Source organism: Pristis pectinata, chromosome 37 (genome assembly GCF_009764475.1).
Source record: "Pristis pectinata isolate sPriPec2 chromosome 37, sPriPec2.1.pri, whole genome shotgun sequence".
NCBI lineage: Eukaryota > Metazoa > Chordata > Chondrichthyes > Rhinopristiformes > Pristidae > Pristis > Pristis pectinata.
In genome coordinates this window covers 5,273,051-5,290,709 of record NC_067440.1, presented here as the reverse complement: position 1 = coordinate 5,290,709, position 17,659 = coordinate 5,273,051, and the positions used below count along the sequence as shown (strand labels likewise).

The window sequence follows — 17,659 nt, the reverse complement described above, 5'->3', positions numbered from 1 at the left end:
GCAAATGGGACCAGCCGAAGTAACCAAGTCGGTCGGCACGGTCGGATTAGACTCCGTATCTGCTGCTCCTCACACAGAAGGGGAACGCCAGTAGGAACGACCCACACCCGCCAGCCCAACAAATGAAGGGCGATGAATAAAGTTTATCAAAAGCTTTTATTGTTTAGGTCAGACAATTTCACAAAGTTAAGACAGTTCTGGCTCAGTTTGTGTTAACAGTGCAGTAAACTCCAAAACATACCCTTGCCATAAAATCCAACAAAAAAAATAGTGAATCTTCAACTTTGCCTCAAAACTTATTCTCGCGTTTCGGAAAAAACCCCTAGCGCAACTTTAATTACGATTAAAATAACAGCACACAATTCAAAGGGGTTAAAAAACGAGTTTGATCTAATCCAGGTCTAAGGGGTGGGCTCCTAAGGTGCAGAGGGAGATCAGGACAAGGGTGGCGAGAGGAGCAGAGAGAGGGAGGGACGAGGAAGGAAGGAGAGAGAGAGAGAGAGAAGAACAAAGGCAGGAGGAGGGAAGAGGGGAAAAAGTGTGCAAATGGGTTAAAGTACAGGAGCTGAAAGTGTTTAGTTTAATGAAACTAAATCGTTTTTAAAAATGTGAAAATTCAGGGGAAAAACCATTAAGAGTGAATAAATAGAGAATTTCATAAATAAAACCAAAAACTGTACATTAGAAATTTTCTTTTAAAAAAATGGAGGTAAATCGAATGGGTGATGAGATGGATAATTTATACGTGGGGTCTTCACTGTGAGTCTGTGTGTCTAAAGTAAAGTGACACAATACATAAAAACACAAACAAGAAAGCTAAGACAAAAATAATTCTTGCTATAACCCGTATTTAGCAATCCAAAACCACTTCTTAATGCTTACTTTTTTTTAATAAAAAAAGTTTATTTTTAAATCCATTTTTTCTCTCTTCCTCTTCCCGTCTCCGAAGGCCAAAGTGGTATTGCTGCAGCATCAAGTTGTGATAGAGGTTCGAGAACGTAAACAGCCGGTCGCCCGTCTCAGTGACAACGGGGAGGGAGGGGAGGGGAGGTCATCTTCTCACACCCATGGGACGGCCACCTTGTCACACCCATGGGGCGGCCATCTTGTCACACGCCAGTAGGGTGGCCATCCTGTCACATGCGTGGGGCGGCCATCTTGTCACATGCCAGTGGGGCGGCCATCTTGTCACACAACCGGTGGGGCGGCCACCTTGTCACACAACCGGTGGGGCGGCCACCTTGTCACGCCCATGGGGCGGCCGTCTTGTCTCACGCCAGTGGGGCGGCCATCTTATGTCACACGTGGGCTGGCCATCCTGTCACACCTGTGGGGCGGCCATCTTGTCTCACACCTGCGGGGCAGCCATCTTGTCACACACCTGTGCGGCGGCCATCTTGCTTTTCCACCTCGTGCGGGCAACCAGCAGCTGCAGCCGCTGATGATGAGGTCGAGTAAACACGTAGCTGATTGGTTGATGCAAAACAAAAAAGTCCGCCGGGTGAGAGGGCGAGGCTGGTCTCTGGCGGGACAGTGGGTGTGGGACGGTGTGGGGATGGTGGGGGGGGGGGCTGGGGGTGGGGAACCTCGGACAGAGAGAAGCATTTGGTATGGCTTTTGAAGAGCTCGTCATCTGGATGATGCTGACTGAGGCGTCTGCAGAGAAAGAGGGAAAGGTGGAGTTAGACCACCCACTGTGAACACCCAGCTCCCCCCTTCCCCGACACTCCGGGGGCTCGGTCACCGAGTACAGGCGACCCCCGAGTTACGGCTGTTCGCTAACAGAAATTCACCCTGACGGAATTCACAATTCTCTGCCCAAAAACTTGGGATGTGAAATAAAATTCACTGACGGAATTTTCAGAGGAATAGGCTACCGACTAGTCAACAAATGGGGGCATCACACCCAACCTCATTTAACCATCATTTCCCTTAGTATTCAAAAATCCATTTATCTTTGCCTTGTAAACACTCAAGTACCTGAAGTACCACCACCCGCCTGAGAGGGGCAGTGCTGAGCCGAGGGGCCACCTGAAGTACCACCACCCGCCTGAGAGGGGCAGTGCTGAGCCAAGGGGCCACCTGAAGTACCACCACCCGCCTGAGAGGGGCAGTGCTGAGCCGAGGGGCCACCTGAAGTACCACCACCCACCTGAGAGGGGCAGTGCTGAGCCGAGGGGCCACCTGAAGTACCACCACCCGCCTGAGAGGGGCAGTGCTGAGCCGAGGGGCCACCTGAAGTACCACCACTCGCCTGAGAGGGGCAGTGCTGAGCCGAGGGGCCACCTGAAGTACCACCACCCGCCTGAGAGGGGCAGTGCTGAGACGAGGGGCCACCTGAAGTACCACCACCCGCCTGAGAGGGGCAGTGCTGAGCCGAGGGGCCACCTGAAGTACCACCACCCGCCTGAGAGGGGCAGTGCTGAGCCGAGGGGCCACCTGAAGTACCACCACCCGCCTGAGAGGGGCAGTGCTGAGCCGAGGGGCCACCTGAAGTACCACCACCCGCCTGAGAGGGGCAGTGCTGAAACGAGGGGCCACCTGAAGTACCACCACCCGCCTGAGAGGGGCAGTGCTGAGCCGAGGGGCCACCTGAAGTACCACCACCCGCCTGAGAGGGGCAGTGCTGAGCCGAGGGGCCACCTGAAGTACCACCACCCGCCTGAGAGGGGCAGTGCTGAGCCGAGGGGCCACCTGAAGTACCACCACCCACCTGAGAGGGGCAGTGCTGAGCTGAGGGCCACCTGAAGTACCACCACCCGCCTGAGAGGGGCAGTGCTGAGCCGAGGGGCCACCTGAAGTACCACCACCCACCTGAGAGGGGCAGTGCTGAGTGACGGGCATCAACCCCCGCCGGCAGTGCCACCAAAGGGCACCTGTCAGTACTGCAGCCTCCCACTGCCTCCTCTGCACCAGCTCAGCCCTGGGTCTGTCATGGGCAGCTTTGCCCTCCTGGGGATGGGCAGAGACAGGGGTGGGTTGGGTTCAGCTGGGTCCCACAGGGCAGAGAGCTGCCCTCGACACATCAGTGCTGCAGCTGCAGGAGTCCCTGACTGCAGGGAGTCCAGAACACCCTCAGAGTAAGAACAGGGACGGGAGCTCAGAGGAACCTTTGGCACTTCCCCGACACTCCAGGGGCTCGGTCACTGAGTACAGGTGACCCCCGCCCCCCCGCATTACGGCTGTTCGCTAACGGAAACCCCCCCCCCCATGGAATTCACAAATCGCTGCCCAAAAACTTGAGATGTGGAATAAAATTCACTCTGACGGAACTCGTGTGAGAAACAAGTGAATAAATGCAAACTTTATCCTCCTCAACACACATTCCTTGGGGTGCGACGCAGATGAGGGGGAGTTGCGTTACGGGAAGTCACGACGCGGAATGTTTTCTCGGAATGGAGCCCCCACCGCCTCGTAACACGGGTCTCCTGGAGAGGAAGGAGCTGCAACAGGGAAGTGATGTACCAGTTGTCCAGGGTGCTGGTGAGGCCAAGCCTGTGGTAATGGGCTCAGTGTTGGTCTCCTTACTGGGCACTGGAGACACAGGAGACTGCAGGTGCTGGTGCCTGGAGCAACACACAAGATGCCGGAGGAACCCAGCGGGTCGGGCAGCATCTGTGGGGGGAAATGGACTGCCGACATTTTGGGTTCGAGGCCCTTCATCGGGGAGATAGCTGGTACACAGAGGTGGGAGGAGGGGTGGAGCAGGAGCCGGCAGTTGATAGGTGGATCCAGGTGAGGGGGGTGAGAGGCTGAGGTGACAAAGGGCTGAAGACGATGGAGTCTGAGAGGAGAGGACATTGGGCATGGAATGAAGGGAGGGAGGCCCATTTCACAGCTTCCCTCCATAGATGCTGCCTGGCCGGCTGAGTTCCTCCGTCGCCTTGTGTGTTACGGCACTGGAGACCCTCCAGGCGGGGTCCCGGGATCAGAGGGTTGTCCCATCACAGCCAGATACTGTTGGGTCTGTGTTCCTTGGAGTTTAGGGGAGTGAGGGGATCTCAGATCCCGAGGGGACGTGACAGAGTCGGTGTGGAGATGTTCCCACCAGTGGGAGAGTCTCGGACGAGGGGACAGAGTTACAGGATCAGGGGGTCGGTCGTTTAACACTGAGGTGTGTCGGGAGGGGAATCTCTGGAGTTCTCTGCCCTGGAGGGCGGTGGAGGTGGATCATTGGGGGGTTTAAGGAGGAGGGGGATGGATTTTTTGGAGGGACGGGGGAATTGAGGGCTGTGGGGAACTGGCACAGAAGAGGAGGTGAGGCCCTGGGGCAGATCAGCCTCAGAATGGGGCAGGGATTGAGGGGCCGAGTGGCCTACACCTGCTCCTGTTTTCGTGCACATTCAGGAGAGAGGGTGATGGGTCTTTGGGACGTGTGGTTAGTGCAGGGGCTCTGAAGTCGGAGTGTAGTCTGTCCCCGAGACCCTCACTGCCCCCAAGCCCCTCACTGCCCCCGAGACCCTCACTGCCCCCTCACTGCCCCCTCACTACCCCCAGCCCCTCACTCACCAGTGTGAAGTGATCGTACACCTGCACCAGGTCCTCCATCTTGTACTGCTCCAGGATGACGACATTGAGGAGCAAGGGGCTCCGCTGCCGGGCGCAGTCCTCACAGTGCACAATGTAAGATTTGCGGCTGCCGTTGCCGCTCGTGACAAAGAGAAGGTTGAAGACCTCGAGCTGTCGGAGGGGTGGGGGTGGGGGGGAGAGAGAAAGGGGGCGGTCAGTCTTCACAGGCGGAGAGAGTCGACAGTTATAATCACGTTACCTTCGCCGGCTTAACATCCCCGCTGGCACAGTGGGTAGAGCTGCCGCCTCACAGCGCCAGGGACCCGGGTTCGATCCTGACCTCCGGCGCTGTGTGTGAGTGTGAGTGAGTGCGTGTGTGTGTGTGTGAGTGTGAGTGCGTGTGTGTGTGTGCCTGCGTGTGTGTGGAGTTTGCACCTTCTCCCTGTGGCTGCGTGGGCTTCCCCCGGGTGCTCCCGTTCCCTCCCACACCCCAACGACGTGCGGGGTTGGGGGGTGAATTGGTCGCTGTGAATTGCCCCCCTAAGTCTGTCAATGGGTAGCAAAGGAATCAAAGGGCGTGTCAGAGAGAATAGGTTGCCGGGGCTAGAAGCTGGCATGGACACAATGGGCTGAACAGCCTCCCTCTGGGCCATGGGGAGTTATTGTACAGGCACCACTCCTCTCGAGGCGAGAGTTCGAATCCGGACGTGGGACTTGAGGGAGTCAAGCTGAGGCTGGAGTTTTACAAGCAAGCGGGTGTGAGGCACAGTCGTTAAAGCCCATCAGGTCACGAGGACCCCTCTTGGGAGGAAGGCAGGCCTGGGTGTAGCAGGAAGCCAAACCGTGCGGGTGTTGGTTAGAATTTTGACACTGGTTGTCTTTCTGTAGTGCTTTTAGCTAATAAACGTTTATATTAAAAAAAGGAAGCCAAACTGTGCAATCCTTGGTAAGTACAGACCATCCCTGGGCTACAAAACTACAGACACCCCCTCTGTACAAACGAGCGCCCATAAGATTATATTCAAACGTCTGACGTACATACACACTACTGATCCTACATTCAGAGTTCCCTCCACTTTTAGTAACTGTTCTTTATTATCAGGATTGACCTGAGCTGGTCTGGTTACTAACCCTCCTGTGACAGTTATATACAGCTGTACCCTTGGTAATCCAGTGGTTGACAGTAAACTGCTCCTCAGTTCAGGGGGCAATTGGGGTTGGGGGGTAAATACTGGGCAGTGACACCCTGGCCCCGTGTCCCATTCTGCACAGACAGGTCTGGGGGTGGGGTTGGATGGTTCCACCCCCACCCCATCCAACAGATGGTGCGTTGATGAGGGGCCACCCCCGAGCCCCTCCCCGGGGAAGGACGTACCTCGCATTCGTTGCAGTAATACGCGGGCTCCTCCTTCACCCGGCTCTGGAATATGATCTTCTTGCCACTGTTGATGAGCGCGTCGCGGAGCAGCTGACAGTGCTTCAGGGAGGTCAGCAGGCAATACCTGAGGGTCAGAGGTGAGAGGTGACCCACTCGCGGTGACCAAACCGGGCAGGCGTCAAGGACGGAACGTGATCCAGAGACAGCGTGGGACTCTCCCCCCCACCCCCTGGGTTCCCTCCCACATCCCAACGACAAGCAGGGTCTCGGGGTTCATTGCCCCTGTGTGTGGGTGAGGGGCAGAGGTTTGGGGGGGGGGGAGTTTGATGAGGATGAGGGGGGATAGGTCACTGGGAAAATTAGTGTGGGAAGGGGCTGAATGGCCTCTCTGTACGTCGGAGGGAGAAGAGGGAGAGGTTTTGCATGTGCATAGCACCTGCCACCTCCTTTTTGGAGCACCCCAAAGCATTCCGCAGCCACGCCTTGCATGCGGAGGCAGTGACGTAGGAGCACACAGCAAGATCCCACAATGTGACATTGACCTGACAACGATGTGGACTGAGGCGTAAACTTTGAGCAGGAGCCACGGCCTCGTGGAGGGGGAGTGTGGGAGGGGAGGGCGGGGAGGGGGAAGGGCACAGGGCGAGAGCAGAGGACACGGAGGGAGGGAGGGATCGACAGGAATGGATGTCGAGTGCGAACGTGATGGGAGCAAAGGTCGGAGGGCAAAGGGGCGGGGCCAGAGCTGGAGGTCAGTGAGGCGGGGCCAGCAGGGCAGTGGGAGCTGGGGTGCAGAAGGCGGGGCCAAGGGAGGTGGGGCCGGTGGGGGTGGGGTCGAGGCGGGGCCAGTGGGGTAGTGGGAGGCGGGGTCAAGGGCGGGGCCAGTGGGGGAGGCGGGGTCAGTGGGGGAGGCGGGGTCAGTGGGGGAGGCGGGGCCAGCGGGGGAGAAGCCCCTTACTTGATCATGCGGTAGAGGTCAGGGTCGGTGACCTTGACAGTTCGAGCTGCATTCCAGGTGACGTGGATCATGGGCACAATGGACTTCACTTTCTTCACCTTGTTCCACTCGTAGCGTTCCAGTGCTAACTGGTACTGATAGGCTGCGGCGGGAGAGAGAGGAGAAAGGTCAGCCTTGCCCGCGGACACACACCCACCCCTTGAACCCAACACACAGACATCAGCGCCGGTCTCAGATCCAAGGGGCACGTCAACCCTGACGTCTCAGACATTTCTGCTCGTCTTTAGAAACAGATCTACGGTTTCAAGTTTTGTAAAACACAGCACAGCAACTTTGGGAGTTAATTAGCAAATTATTCCAGTTAGGTGCTGGAGAGAGAAAACAGGTCAGACACAGAGTGAAGCTCCCTCTACACCGTCCCGTCACACACTCCCAGGGTCAGACACAAAGTGAAGCTCCCTCTACACTGTCCCATCACACACTCCCGGGGTCAGACACAGAGTGAAGCTCCCTCTACACCGTCCCATCACACACTCCCGGGGTCAGACACAGAGTGAAGCTCCCTCTACACCGTCCCGTCACACACTCCCGGGGTCAGACACAGAGTGAAGCTCCCTCTACGCCGTCCCGTCACACACTCCCGGGGTCAGACACAGAGTGAAACTCCCTCTACACCGTCCCGTCACACACTCCCGGGGTCAGACACAGAGTGAAGCTCCTTCTACGCCGTCCCGTCACACACTCCCGGGGTCAGACACAGAGTGAAGCTCCCTCTACGCCGTCCCGTCACACACTCCCGGGGTCAGACACAGAGTGAAGCTCCCTCTACACCGTCCCGTCACACACTCCCAGGGTAGGAATAGGTTAGATGTTGAACGAAGCCAGTACAGAGGAGGACTGATACCAGACACTTGGTCCCAGGAACGAGTGGGTGGAGGTTTAATTCTGGGCTCATTAACGGCTGCAGCATCGGCCGGTGTACATGCCTGAGGGTGGGGGCAGCTGCCCACTTCCACAGCCAAGACTGCCACCCTCAGTACAACTGGCGCCAGCCAGCGCGGCACCAAAACTCCCGTGCAGCCAACGAGCAGGGGGTGGGGCTCCCGTCCCTGGGCTTTGGGTGACGGTGTGAAGGGTCTGCACTCTCCCCAGCCCCTCCCCCATGCGCTGTGCTCACCAGTCAAGGGCCCGACGTTCCAGGCAATGTTGTTACACCAGCCCGTGGCCTGGACCCAGTGCACCGTGCCCGCGTTGATCCACACCAGGTCTCCAGGGCGCTGGATGAAACGGTACACCGGGATCTTGGCAGCGTACAAGTCCTCCAGAACCGGCCACCACGAGCCCGTCAGGTAGTCCACATTGTGTCTGCAAAGGAGCGGAAGGGACCTGTAAGTTGTTGCCTGTCTCTTGAGTATTTATGGTGGGGCAGTGGGTAGAGAGGCTGCCTCACAGCCCCAGAGACCTGGGTTTGATCCTGACCTCCGGTGCTGTGTGTTTGTGTGTCTGTGTGTGAGTGAGTGTGTGCCTGCCTGTGTGTGTGTATGTGTGTCTGCCTGTGTGTGTGTGTGTGTGTGTGTGTGTGTGTGTGCACCTGCCTCTCTGTGTGTGTGTGTGTGTGTGCGCGCGTGCGTGCGCGCGTGCGTGTAGTTTGCACATTCTCCCTGTGACCGCGTGGGTCTCCCCCGGGGGCTCCAGTTCCCTCCCACATCCCGACGACGTGCGGGGTCGGTAGGTCAATGGGCCGCTGTAAATTAGTGTGTGGATGAGTGGGGTAGAATCTGGAGGGAGTTGGGGGGGGATCGGTGTCAGTGATGGTTGGCACAGACTCAGTGGGCAAAAGGGCCTGTTTCCGTGCTGTGTGCCTTTCTCGATCTGGGGCATCTCTCTGTAGCTGTAACACTTTATTCTGCAACCTGTTATTACTTTCCCTTGCACTACCTCAATGCACTGTTGTAATGAAATGATCTGTACGGATGGCGTGCAAAACAAAGTCTTTCACTGTCCATGTGACAATAATAAACCAATTTACTCTCTGCATCCGTTTCGGAATCAGATTCTACTCCAGGGCAGGACAGGGAGTTCACGAGTTTTTTCTTGAGTTCCAGATTCCAGCTGATAATCCTACACTGGTCCCATTTTATTCCCCCCACCTTCCCACCAACTCCTACACACCTGGGGAGAGCTGACAGCAGCCACCGGCGTGGGAGAAGGTCAGACCCGCGAGGGATGGCGGGGTCAGGGAGAGCCACGTCCTGCTCCCGTGGGTGAGCAGGGAAGAGGAAGGAGCAGCCTGCCGTACAGCGCCTTGGAACCAGCGGAGCTGCTCGGACCCCGCAGCGCTCCCCGTCACCAGCGCACCACTCACCCTGACCCCCACCCACTGTACACCCGCCTCACTCCCCCACAGAAAGGGTTATCAGCCACCGCCTGCCAATCACAAGCCCAAAGCAGGAAAGGGAGAAGCACAAAGGAGAGATGGACAAACTCTGGAGCGGCAGAGGCTGAGGGGAGACCTGATCGAGGTTTATAAAGTTACCAGAGGCACAGGAGAGTCTTTTCCTCCACAGGGTGGAAATGTCAAATGCGAGGGGAGAGAGCTGCGAGGTGAGAGGGACAAAGTTTAAAGGAGATTTAGGAGGTGTTTTTTTTACACAGAGAGTGGTGGGTGCCTGGAACGGGAGGCAGATCCGATAGAGGTGGTTAAGAGGCTGTTAGACAAGCACATGTACAGACAGGGAATGGAGGGATGTGGATCATGTGCAGGCAGACGGGATGTTTAGTTCGGCATCATGGCTGGCACAGACATGGTGGGCTGAAGGGCCTGTCCCTGGGCTGTACTGTTCTGTGGACACACAGGAGACTGCAGATGCTAGAGTCTGGAGCAACACACAAAGTACTGGAGGAACTCGGTGGGTCAGGCAGTGTCTGTGGAGGGAAGTGGACAGTTGACATTTGGGGTCGAGACCCTTCTGGACAAGTTCATCAGTCCAGATGAAGGGTCTCGACCCCAAACGTCGACTCATTTCCCCTCCACAGACACTGCCTGACCCGCTGAGTTCCCCCAGCACCTCGTGTGTTGCTGTGTTGTTCTATGTTCTAAGTCAACAAAGCATCCCAAGTCGTCTAGGTGAACTAGCCCCCAACTCTACTTCAAAGCTGATAAGAGTTGGGGTGGGATATCCGACTTCAGCAGGCATCGACTCCAAAAGGGGGCTCCGTTGGTCAAGGAGAGGAACTGGGGAACGGCCATATCTGATTGGCCAGTTGAGGACCTGCCTCACTACTCCAAAGAACTTCCAACTGCGACTCAGCCCCGACGCTTGAGGGCTCTTGTGCTCAGTTAAGACTTGATTTAAATAAATGTGTTTTAAAGATTTTATTGCGTTCAGTTCGGGTCGCCCCATTACAGGAAGGACATGGAGGCTTCTGGAGAGGGTGCAGAAGAAGTTCACCAGGATGCTGCCTGGATTAGAGGGCATGTGCTATAAGGAGAGGTTGGACAAACTTGGGTTGTTTTCTCTGGAGTGGCAGAGTCCTGGGCAGGCACGGTAGTGTATCGGTTAGCGTAACGCTATTACAGCGCCAGCGACCCAGGTTCAATTCCAGCCACTGTCTGTAAGGAGTTTGTACGTTCTCCCCATGTCTGCGCGGGTTTCCTCCGGGTGCTCTGGTTTCCTCCCACATTCCGAAGACGTACGGGTTAGGAAGTTGTGGGCATGTTATGTTGGCGCCGGAAGCGTGGCGACACTTGCGGGCTGCCCCCAGAACACTCTGTGCAAAAGATGCATTTCACTGTGTGTTTTGATGTACATGTGACTAATAAAGAAATCCTATGTGACAATTACCAAGTAATTAAGCTTGCCGTAGGATTTTCAACAGCAGAGCCACCGGCTGCTTAAGTTCACTGAGCATTCAGTTAACACTAGCAGTACACTGACGTACTAGACAGTGTTTATTTAACAAGCTATTGTCTCAAAGAGTTGGAACAGCAGTGCTCTTCCCAACAGTTTACATGGGTGTAGGAGTGCGGACCTGTGGGCCGTTCTGGTGGGTCAATCAGTGAACGAGGGATGGGTTTACCTGTCACAAAACTCGCTGATCTTCTCCCAGTACGCCTCAGGTACAGCGAACCACTCACAGTCCCCGGGGCCGATGTTGATGTTCACCGAGCAGAAGTTGTTGTTCTCCTGGTGCCCTGTGATGGTGGAGAGGTTAATGGTGGCACTGATTACTGACCAGACAGAGGAAGATCTGAGAGAGGCCCATGGTTCACAGTGGCACAGCGGGTAGAGCTGCTGCCTCACAGCTCCAGAGACTCGGGTTCGATCCCGACCTCCAGTGCTGTGTGTGTGTGTGCGTGCGCGCGCGCGCGTGTGTGTGAGCGTGTGTGTGTGTGTGTGAGCGTGTGTGTGTGTGTGAGCGTGTGTGTGTGTGTGTGTGTGCACGTGTGTGGAGTTTGCACGTTCTCCCTGTGACCGCGTGGGTTTCCCCCGGTTCCCTCCCACATCACAACGACGTGCGGGGTCGGTGGGTTAATCGGCTGCTGTGAATTCTCCCCCCTAGAGTGGGGGTGAGGGGAGGGAGAGGGGAGGAGAAGGGGAATAGTTGGGGTCAGATAGGGATGGGGAGAGAGGGAGAGAGAGAGATGAGGAGGGGGGATTGGGGGTGGGACAGGAGGGGTTGGGTTTCAGATGGGGAGGGGCTGGTGGTTGGATAGTGAGGATAGTGGGGGGTTGGGGTTGAGACAGGGAAGGGGGTTGGGGGTTGGAGGGTGTTGAGGGTCAGACAGGGAAGGGTTGGGGGTGGGACGGGGAGGGGGTGGGGGTGGGACGGAGAAGGGGTTGGGGGTGGGACGGGGAGGGGGTTTGGGGTGGGACGGGGAGGGGGTTGGAGGTGGGACGGGGAGGGGGTAGGACGGGGAGGGGGTTGGGGTGGGACGGGGTGGGGGTTTGGGTGGGACGGGGAGGGGGTTGGGGGTGGGACGGGGAGGGGGTTGGGGGTGGGACGAGGAGGGGGTTTGGGGTGGGACGGGGAGGGGGGTTGGGGTGGGACGGGGAGGGGGTTGGGGGTGGGACGGGGAGGGGGTTGGGGGTGGGACGGGGAGGGGGTTGGGGTAGGACGGGGAGGGGGTTGGGGGTGGGACGAGGAGGGGGTTTGGGGTGGGATGAGGAGGGGGTTTGGGGTGGGACGGGGAGGGGGTTTGGGGTGGGACCCACCTGGTGTCCGGCTGCCGGGCACCTTCATGTACAGTTGCACAGTGTTCATCCCGTAAATGGTGTGTCCCACGTGGCTCAGCATGTTCCCGTTGGATGAGACCCGCATAAAGGCTGGTAACTTCAGCAGCTCCTGTAACTGTGGCTTCCAGCTGCGGAGAGAGGGGCAGGGGTGAGAGTGGTGCACGGCACACGGCACATGGCTCAGGGCAAGGGGCCAGGACCTTCACTGTGGCGAGTTGGGGGAGCTTCAGGACCCTGAGAGTGTGTGATGGGACGGTGCAGAGGGAGCTTCACTCTGTGTCAGACCCCGGGAGTGTGTGATGGGATGGTGTAGGGGGCTGTTTTCTGCAGTTTGAAGGGCTAACATCAGGTTGTTGGAAGAAATTCCTCCTGCACTCGATGATCTGCAATCTCAGCAGAATCCAGTCCCACCCATGATCCCTTGGATGCCTTCCTGGTGGGAACACGGGAAACTCCCCTCCTTCTGCGATCAACCCAGGACACTTGGCAGTTCCTGAGCCAGGGCTGCAGTGCGGCCCAGTGGTGCAGCGGGAAGAGCTGCTGCCTCCCAGCCCCAGAAACCCGGGTTCAATCCCGACCTCTGGTGCTGTGTGTGTGTGTGTGTGTGTGTGTGTGTGTGTGTGTGTGTGTGTGTGTGTGTGTGTGTGTGTGTGTGTACGTGTGTGTGTGTGTGTTTGTGTGTGTGGAGTCTGCACATTCTCCCTGTGACCACATGGGTTTCCCCCAGGGGCTCCAGTTCCCTCCCACATCCCAACGACGTGCGGGGTCGGTGGGTTAATTGCCCACTGTAAATTGCCCCCCTAGTGTGTGGGTGAGGGGTAGAATCTGGGGGCGGATGTTTGGTGGGGTATAGAGGATGATGGGATTGCCGTGTTGGGAGCCAGTCTCCTGTGTTGTAGCCCAGGGTCCCTGGGAACCCCCACCCTCCCCTGCGCGTCGGCAGGGCGTGCACTCACAGCTTGGAGTCGGAGAGGTCGATGTTGGTGCCGAACTTGATGATTTTCAGTGGCCCCTTCTGTCCACTCTCGCTGTGGGGAGAGCAGAGTCAGTGAAATGCGGAACGCCGACCCTCTCCCAACACTGACCTCCCCTGGGTTCCCCTCCACACCCCCCCGCCCTCACCTCCAGCCCTTCCGTCCCCCCACCCCCACCCCCTGGGGTCCCTCCCCCTCCCCCTGGCCCTCACCTCCAGCCCTTCTGTTCCCCCCACCCCCTGGGGTCCTCTCTCCCCCATCCCCCCGGCCCTCACCTCCAGCCCTTCTGTCCCCCCCACCCCCACCCCCTGGGGTTGCCCCCCCACCTCCCAGCGTCGCCTCCAGCCCTTCGCCACCACCCACCTTCACTCCCCATCCTGCAAGTCCCCATCTCCGCCCCTCCCCCTGCACATTACACCCCGGCACCACCCAGCCCCCTCCTCGCCTCTGACCTCCCACTGACACCCCTCCCTCGCTCCCCCCCCCACGACAGGTCTCCTAGTTACCACCCCCCCCCTCCCCAAGGGGGTGGGCTGCCTGCCCTGCGCTGGGCCATACCTGCTGTCGGGCGGGGTGGCTCCCTCCGACTCGGGCTCCATCTCCTCCTCCTCGCTCTCCTTGTCCTCCTGCCGGGAAAGTACGGGGAGGGGGTCAGTCTGGCAGCTCAGGGGAGGGGGTCAGTCGGGGGGAGGGGGTCAGTTAAGCGGCTCAGGGGAGGGGGTCACTCTCTCTCCCTGTCTGCCCCCACTCTCTCCCCATCTCCCCCCACACTCCCCAATCTCCCCCCACTCCCTCTCCCCCACTCTCCCCCCACAATTAACACCCCTGTTGATTTCTCCCTTCCTCCATTACCCCCCCACCACCCCAATCCTTCACCCCCAGCACTCCCCGAGGGACAAGTTCGATCTTTCTATTGACCTTCCGTTGAAGACATCTCCTGACCAAACAACAGGTTGATCAGTGACTATCTTACGGGGGCAGCTCTGTGGAAACATCATCTCTACATCACAGGGCCAGAGACCCGGGTTCGATCCAGACCTCTGTGGTGTGTGTGTGTGTGTGTGTGTGTGTGTGTGTGTGTGTGTGTGTGTGTGTGTGTGTGTGTGTGTGTGTGTGTGTGTGTGTGTGTGTGTGTGTGTGTGTGTGTGTGTGTGTGTGTGTGTTAGTTTGCACGTTCTCCCTGTGACCCCGTCGGTTTTCCCCGGGTGCTCCGGTTCCTTCCCACACCCAACGACGTGTGGGGTCCGTGGGTTAATTGGTCCCCAGTGTGCGGGTGAGGGGTAGAATCTGCGGGGAGTTGTTGTGAATGTGGGGAGAATACAATGGGGTCGGTGTAAATGGTCGGCACAGACTCGATGGGTCAAAGGTCCTGTTTCCCTGCTGTATCTCTCTATATCTACCCCACCGGCTATTCAAAGGACCTCTTCCCAGCCTCTGTGCTTTCAACCCTCTGTGTTCCCCATCACCATCGCTGGGAGTTGACCAAGCACAGGCACCCCTCCCACAAGAACACAGCAGGAGGAGTAGGCCACTCGGCCCCCTCAGGCCTGCCCCGCCACCCAGCTCCCCTGGTGGTGCACCCTGACCCTTGACCCCGGCGACGGATGGGGGGGCTGACCTGCAGGGACTCCTGGAAGGAGGAGGCCTGGTACTGGGCGTACTTGGCGATGGTGGTGTGGGAGCGGCTGCTCTCGCAGGGCCAGGTCTGGCTGCCCCCCGACGGGTCCCAGTTCTCGTCCGACGGCTGCTGCAGCTGGGTGCGTACCTCCACCGCGTGCTCCCCGTTGGCCTCCACCAGCGTCTTGGTCGAGAAAAGGCCCAGATCTGCTCCACGGGAGAGGAAGGAGGGCAGAGGGGGGACACAGTTTGAAACATCATTACCCACTGAGCCTCTGTTCCAACCACCCAACCGGAGAACAATGTATTTAAGTCTGTTAGCACCCTGTATTCCTTGAGTCGGGCTGCGTGCAGGGAAGAGCAGCACTGACTGTTTGCTCCTCCATGTACCCCCACTCCCGCTAGCATTAAACAGTAAATAACCTTTTGTACGCCCCTTGGTTCTGCTGTTGTCTGCTTTATTACAGTGTGGGTCGACTTCCACATTCCCCCCACAAAGACGGCACTGGGTCTGGGCATCGGTCACTAGGACTCCTTCCTCACTCTCCACCGCCCATCGACCATTTGACTCCCATCCTCTGGGGACACAACAGACCACAGAAGCTGGACTCTGGGGCAACAAAGACCCCGCTGGGAGGAGCTCAGCGGGTCCGACCAGCGTCCGCGGGTTGGAGATGGGACGGTCGATATTTCGGGGTGAGACCCTTCACCTGGACTGAGAAAGGAGAGGGGAGATGGCCGGTATGAAGAGGTGAAGGGGAGGGGTGGAGCAGGAGCCGGCAGGTGAGAGGTGGATCCAGATGAGGAGGGGTAGAGGGCAGATGGAGGAGGGGAGGGCGGGAACAGTGACTGGAAGGTCACCCACTCCATGTGTCCGTCACCCACCAATGGCTCCCCCTCCCCCCCACTGTTCCCCTCTGCCCTCCCCACCTCCCTTATTTGGTTCCATGCCCCACCTTCCTCTCCTCTTAGATCCCACCGTCTGTGGCCCTCTGTCCCTGTTCCCACCCTCGCCTTCCCCGCCTCAGCCCTCGTTCCTGGCTCCAACCTTCGATAAGAGGAAGGTTGTCCTTCCTCTGAGACTACTTCCCATGGATTCTTGGTCTGGACACTCCCTCGTGTCCCAAAAATCCAGCGAGTAAACCTTCAGTGTGAGGATTACTCCCCACAGCGCTGAGAAAGACGGGGGTCCGCAGCTGCCTTAGAGTTCAGCGGGGTCAGGCAGCATCTATGGAGGGAACTGGACCGTCCATCCATCACCCTCCACAGACGCTGCCTGTCCTGCTGAGTCCTCCAGCAGATTGCGTGTTGCTCTGGAATCCAGCGTCTGCAGGATCTTGTGACTATCTCCCCCGGTCTGGGGTCACCACCCCACTTCCCACCGCTCTGGAGGTTTGCAGCAGCAACCCCAAAGGTCAAGGTCAGGAATCCCGGCCGACCTCTCCCCCCCTCCCCGGGTCAGAGGTCAGCGTGCCTTCACATCCGGAGACGCCAAAGTCGCTGTTCGACTGACAAAGGAGGCGCAGTCCCCCTGTCGTAATGTAAGGGCGGGGGGGGGTAGAGAAATGTGCACAGCAAGATCCCACAAAGGTTAACGACTGGATAAGTCGCGTTGGGCAAGGGGTAAATATTGGCCAGGGATACCAGAGGGGTCCCTTCTGTCCTTCTAACAGGGGCAGGGGCTCTCAACCTGACAGGGGAGCGACGGGCTTACAGTAACGTCTCAAGGGAAGAACCGACGACACAGCAGCACCCCCTTCGCGCCTTTGGCTCGGAGGGAGGGGAAGAGCGTTGAGGGCTGAGGGAGGGGCAGACCTAGTCCTCCCCCGCACCCACCGCACTGATTTCTACACATGATTTTGAACACGTAGTCACTCACTCAGACGCAAGGATCCGGCGAGCCCCCGTATCACGGTGATTGGGGTCTTGGGGTCCGTGCAGAACTGCTGCAGCACTGGCGAGAAGGCATCTCGCTTGCTTTCTAACTGCAGGAGGTGAAAGGAAAGGGGGGAGAGAGATGGAGAGGTGAATTGAAGCAACGTTAACTCAGCGCCCCTCCACACCACGTTCCCCTCAGCCCCCTGGGATCTGGGAATCCACAGGACAGATGGCGAGCCCCCCCTCCTTCCTCCTGAACACACCCCGCAGCTCAGAGTCAGACTTCTACCCCAAATTTCCTTCGCATCTTCAATGCACGGAGGGGCCTGACGCAAACGTCTGAACTTCGGCTAATAAAATGAAAGATCAAAAGAAAAAACTGGAAATCGGGAAGAGAGTCACTGAGTTACACAGCATGGAAATAGACCCATAAGGCCAGAAGACAAAGGAGCAGAAGTCGGCCATTCAGCCCATTGAGTCTGCTCCGCCATTCTATCATGAGCTGATCCACTCTCCCATTTAGCCCCACTCCCCCGCCTTCTCACCATAACCTTTCATGCCCTGGCTACTCAGATACCTATCAATCTCTGCCTTAAATACACCCAATGACTTTGCCTCCACAGCCACCCGTGGCAACAAATTCCACAGATTCACTACTCTCTGGCTATAGAAATTTCTCTGCATCTCTGTTTTGAATGGGCTCCCTTCAATCCTGAAGTCATGCCCTCTTGTACCAGACTCCCCTACCATGGGAGACAACTTGGCCACATCTACTCTGTCCAGGCCTTTTAACATTCGAAATATTTCTATGAGGTCCCCCCTCATTCTTCTGAACTCCAAGGAGTACAGCCCAAGAGCCGTCAAACATTCCTCATATGTTAACCCTCTCATTCCTGGAACCATTCTAGTGAGTCTTCTCTGAACCCTCTCCAACGTCAACACGTCCTTTCTTAAATAAGGAACCCAAAACTGCACACAGTACTCCAAGTGAGGTCTTACCAATGCCTTATAGAGCCTCTACATCTCAACCTGGCTCGTCTCTGCTGACCAAGATTCCCATCTAAGCTGGTCCCATTTGCCCGTGTTTGGCCCCTATCCCTCTGACCCT

At 57.6% G+C, this 17,659-nt stretch overlaps 1 protein-coding gene and 1 long non-coding RNA gene across 11 annotated transcripts in view; both read right to left on the bottom strand.

The window, feature by feature from the left end:
• Positions 1–137: 137 nt before the first annotated feature.
• Positions 138–17,659, bottom strand: part of LOC127586586 (lysine-specific demethylase 6B-like) — a 213,194-nt gene continuing 195,672 nt past the window's right edge. For 9 of the 10 annotated variants that reach the window (XM_052044654.1, XM_052044661.1, XM_052044659.1 and 6 more), the window contains 11 exons: positions 16,553–16,658; positions 14,675–14,880; positions 13,615–13,682; positions 13,039–13,110; positions 12,062–12,210; positions 10,926–11,040; positions 8,023–8,210; positions 6,846–6,987; positions 5,885–6,011; positions 4,510–4,680; positions 138–1,656 (listed from right to left, as the gene is read on the bottom strand). In XM_052044654.1, the coding sequence (XP_051900614.1) occupies positions 1,630–1,656; positions 4,510–4,680; positions 5,885–6,011; positions 6,846–6,987; positions 8,023–8,210; positions 10,926–11,040; positions 12,062–12,210; positions 13,039–13,110; positions 13,615–13,682; positions 14,675–14,880; positions 16,553–16,658 (1,371 nt within the window). In that variant the 3' untranslated portion in view covers positions 138–1,629. The remainder of the gene's footprint in view (positions 1,657–4,509; positions 4,681–5,884; positions 6,012–6,845; positions 6,988–8,022; positions 8,211–10,925; positions 11,041–12,061; positions 12,211–13,038; positions 13,111–13,614; positions 13,683–14,674; positions 14,881–16,552; positions 16,659–17,659) is intronic. The other variant, XR_007958709.1, reaches the window with a different exon arrangement.
• Positions 1,728–2,830, bottom strand: LOC127586601 (uncharacterized). The gene is made up of 5 exons (XR_007958712.1): positions 2,745–2,830; positions 2,542–2,694; positions 2,338–2,490; positions 2,153–2,235; positions 1,728–2,050 (listed from the first exon to the last, which is right to left on the bottom strand). It is a non-coding gene; the product is annotated as an uncharacterized LOC127586601 (long non-coding RNA).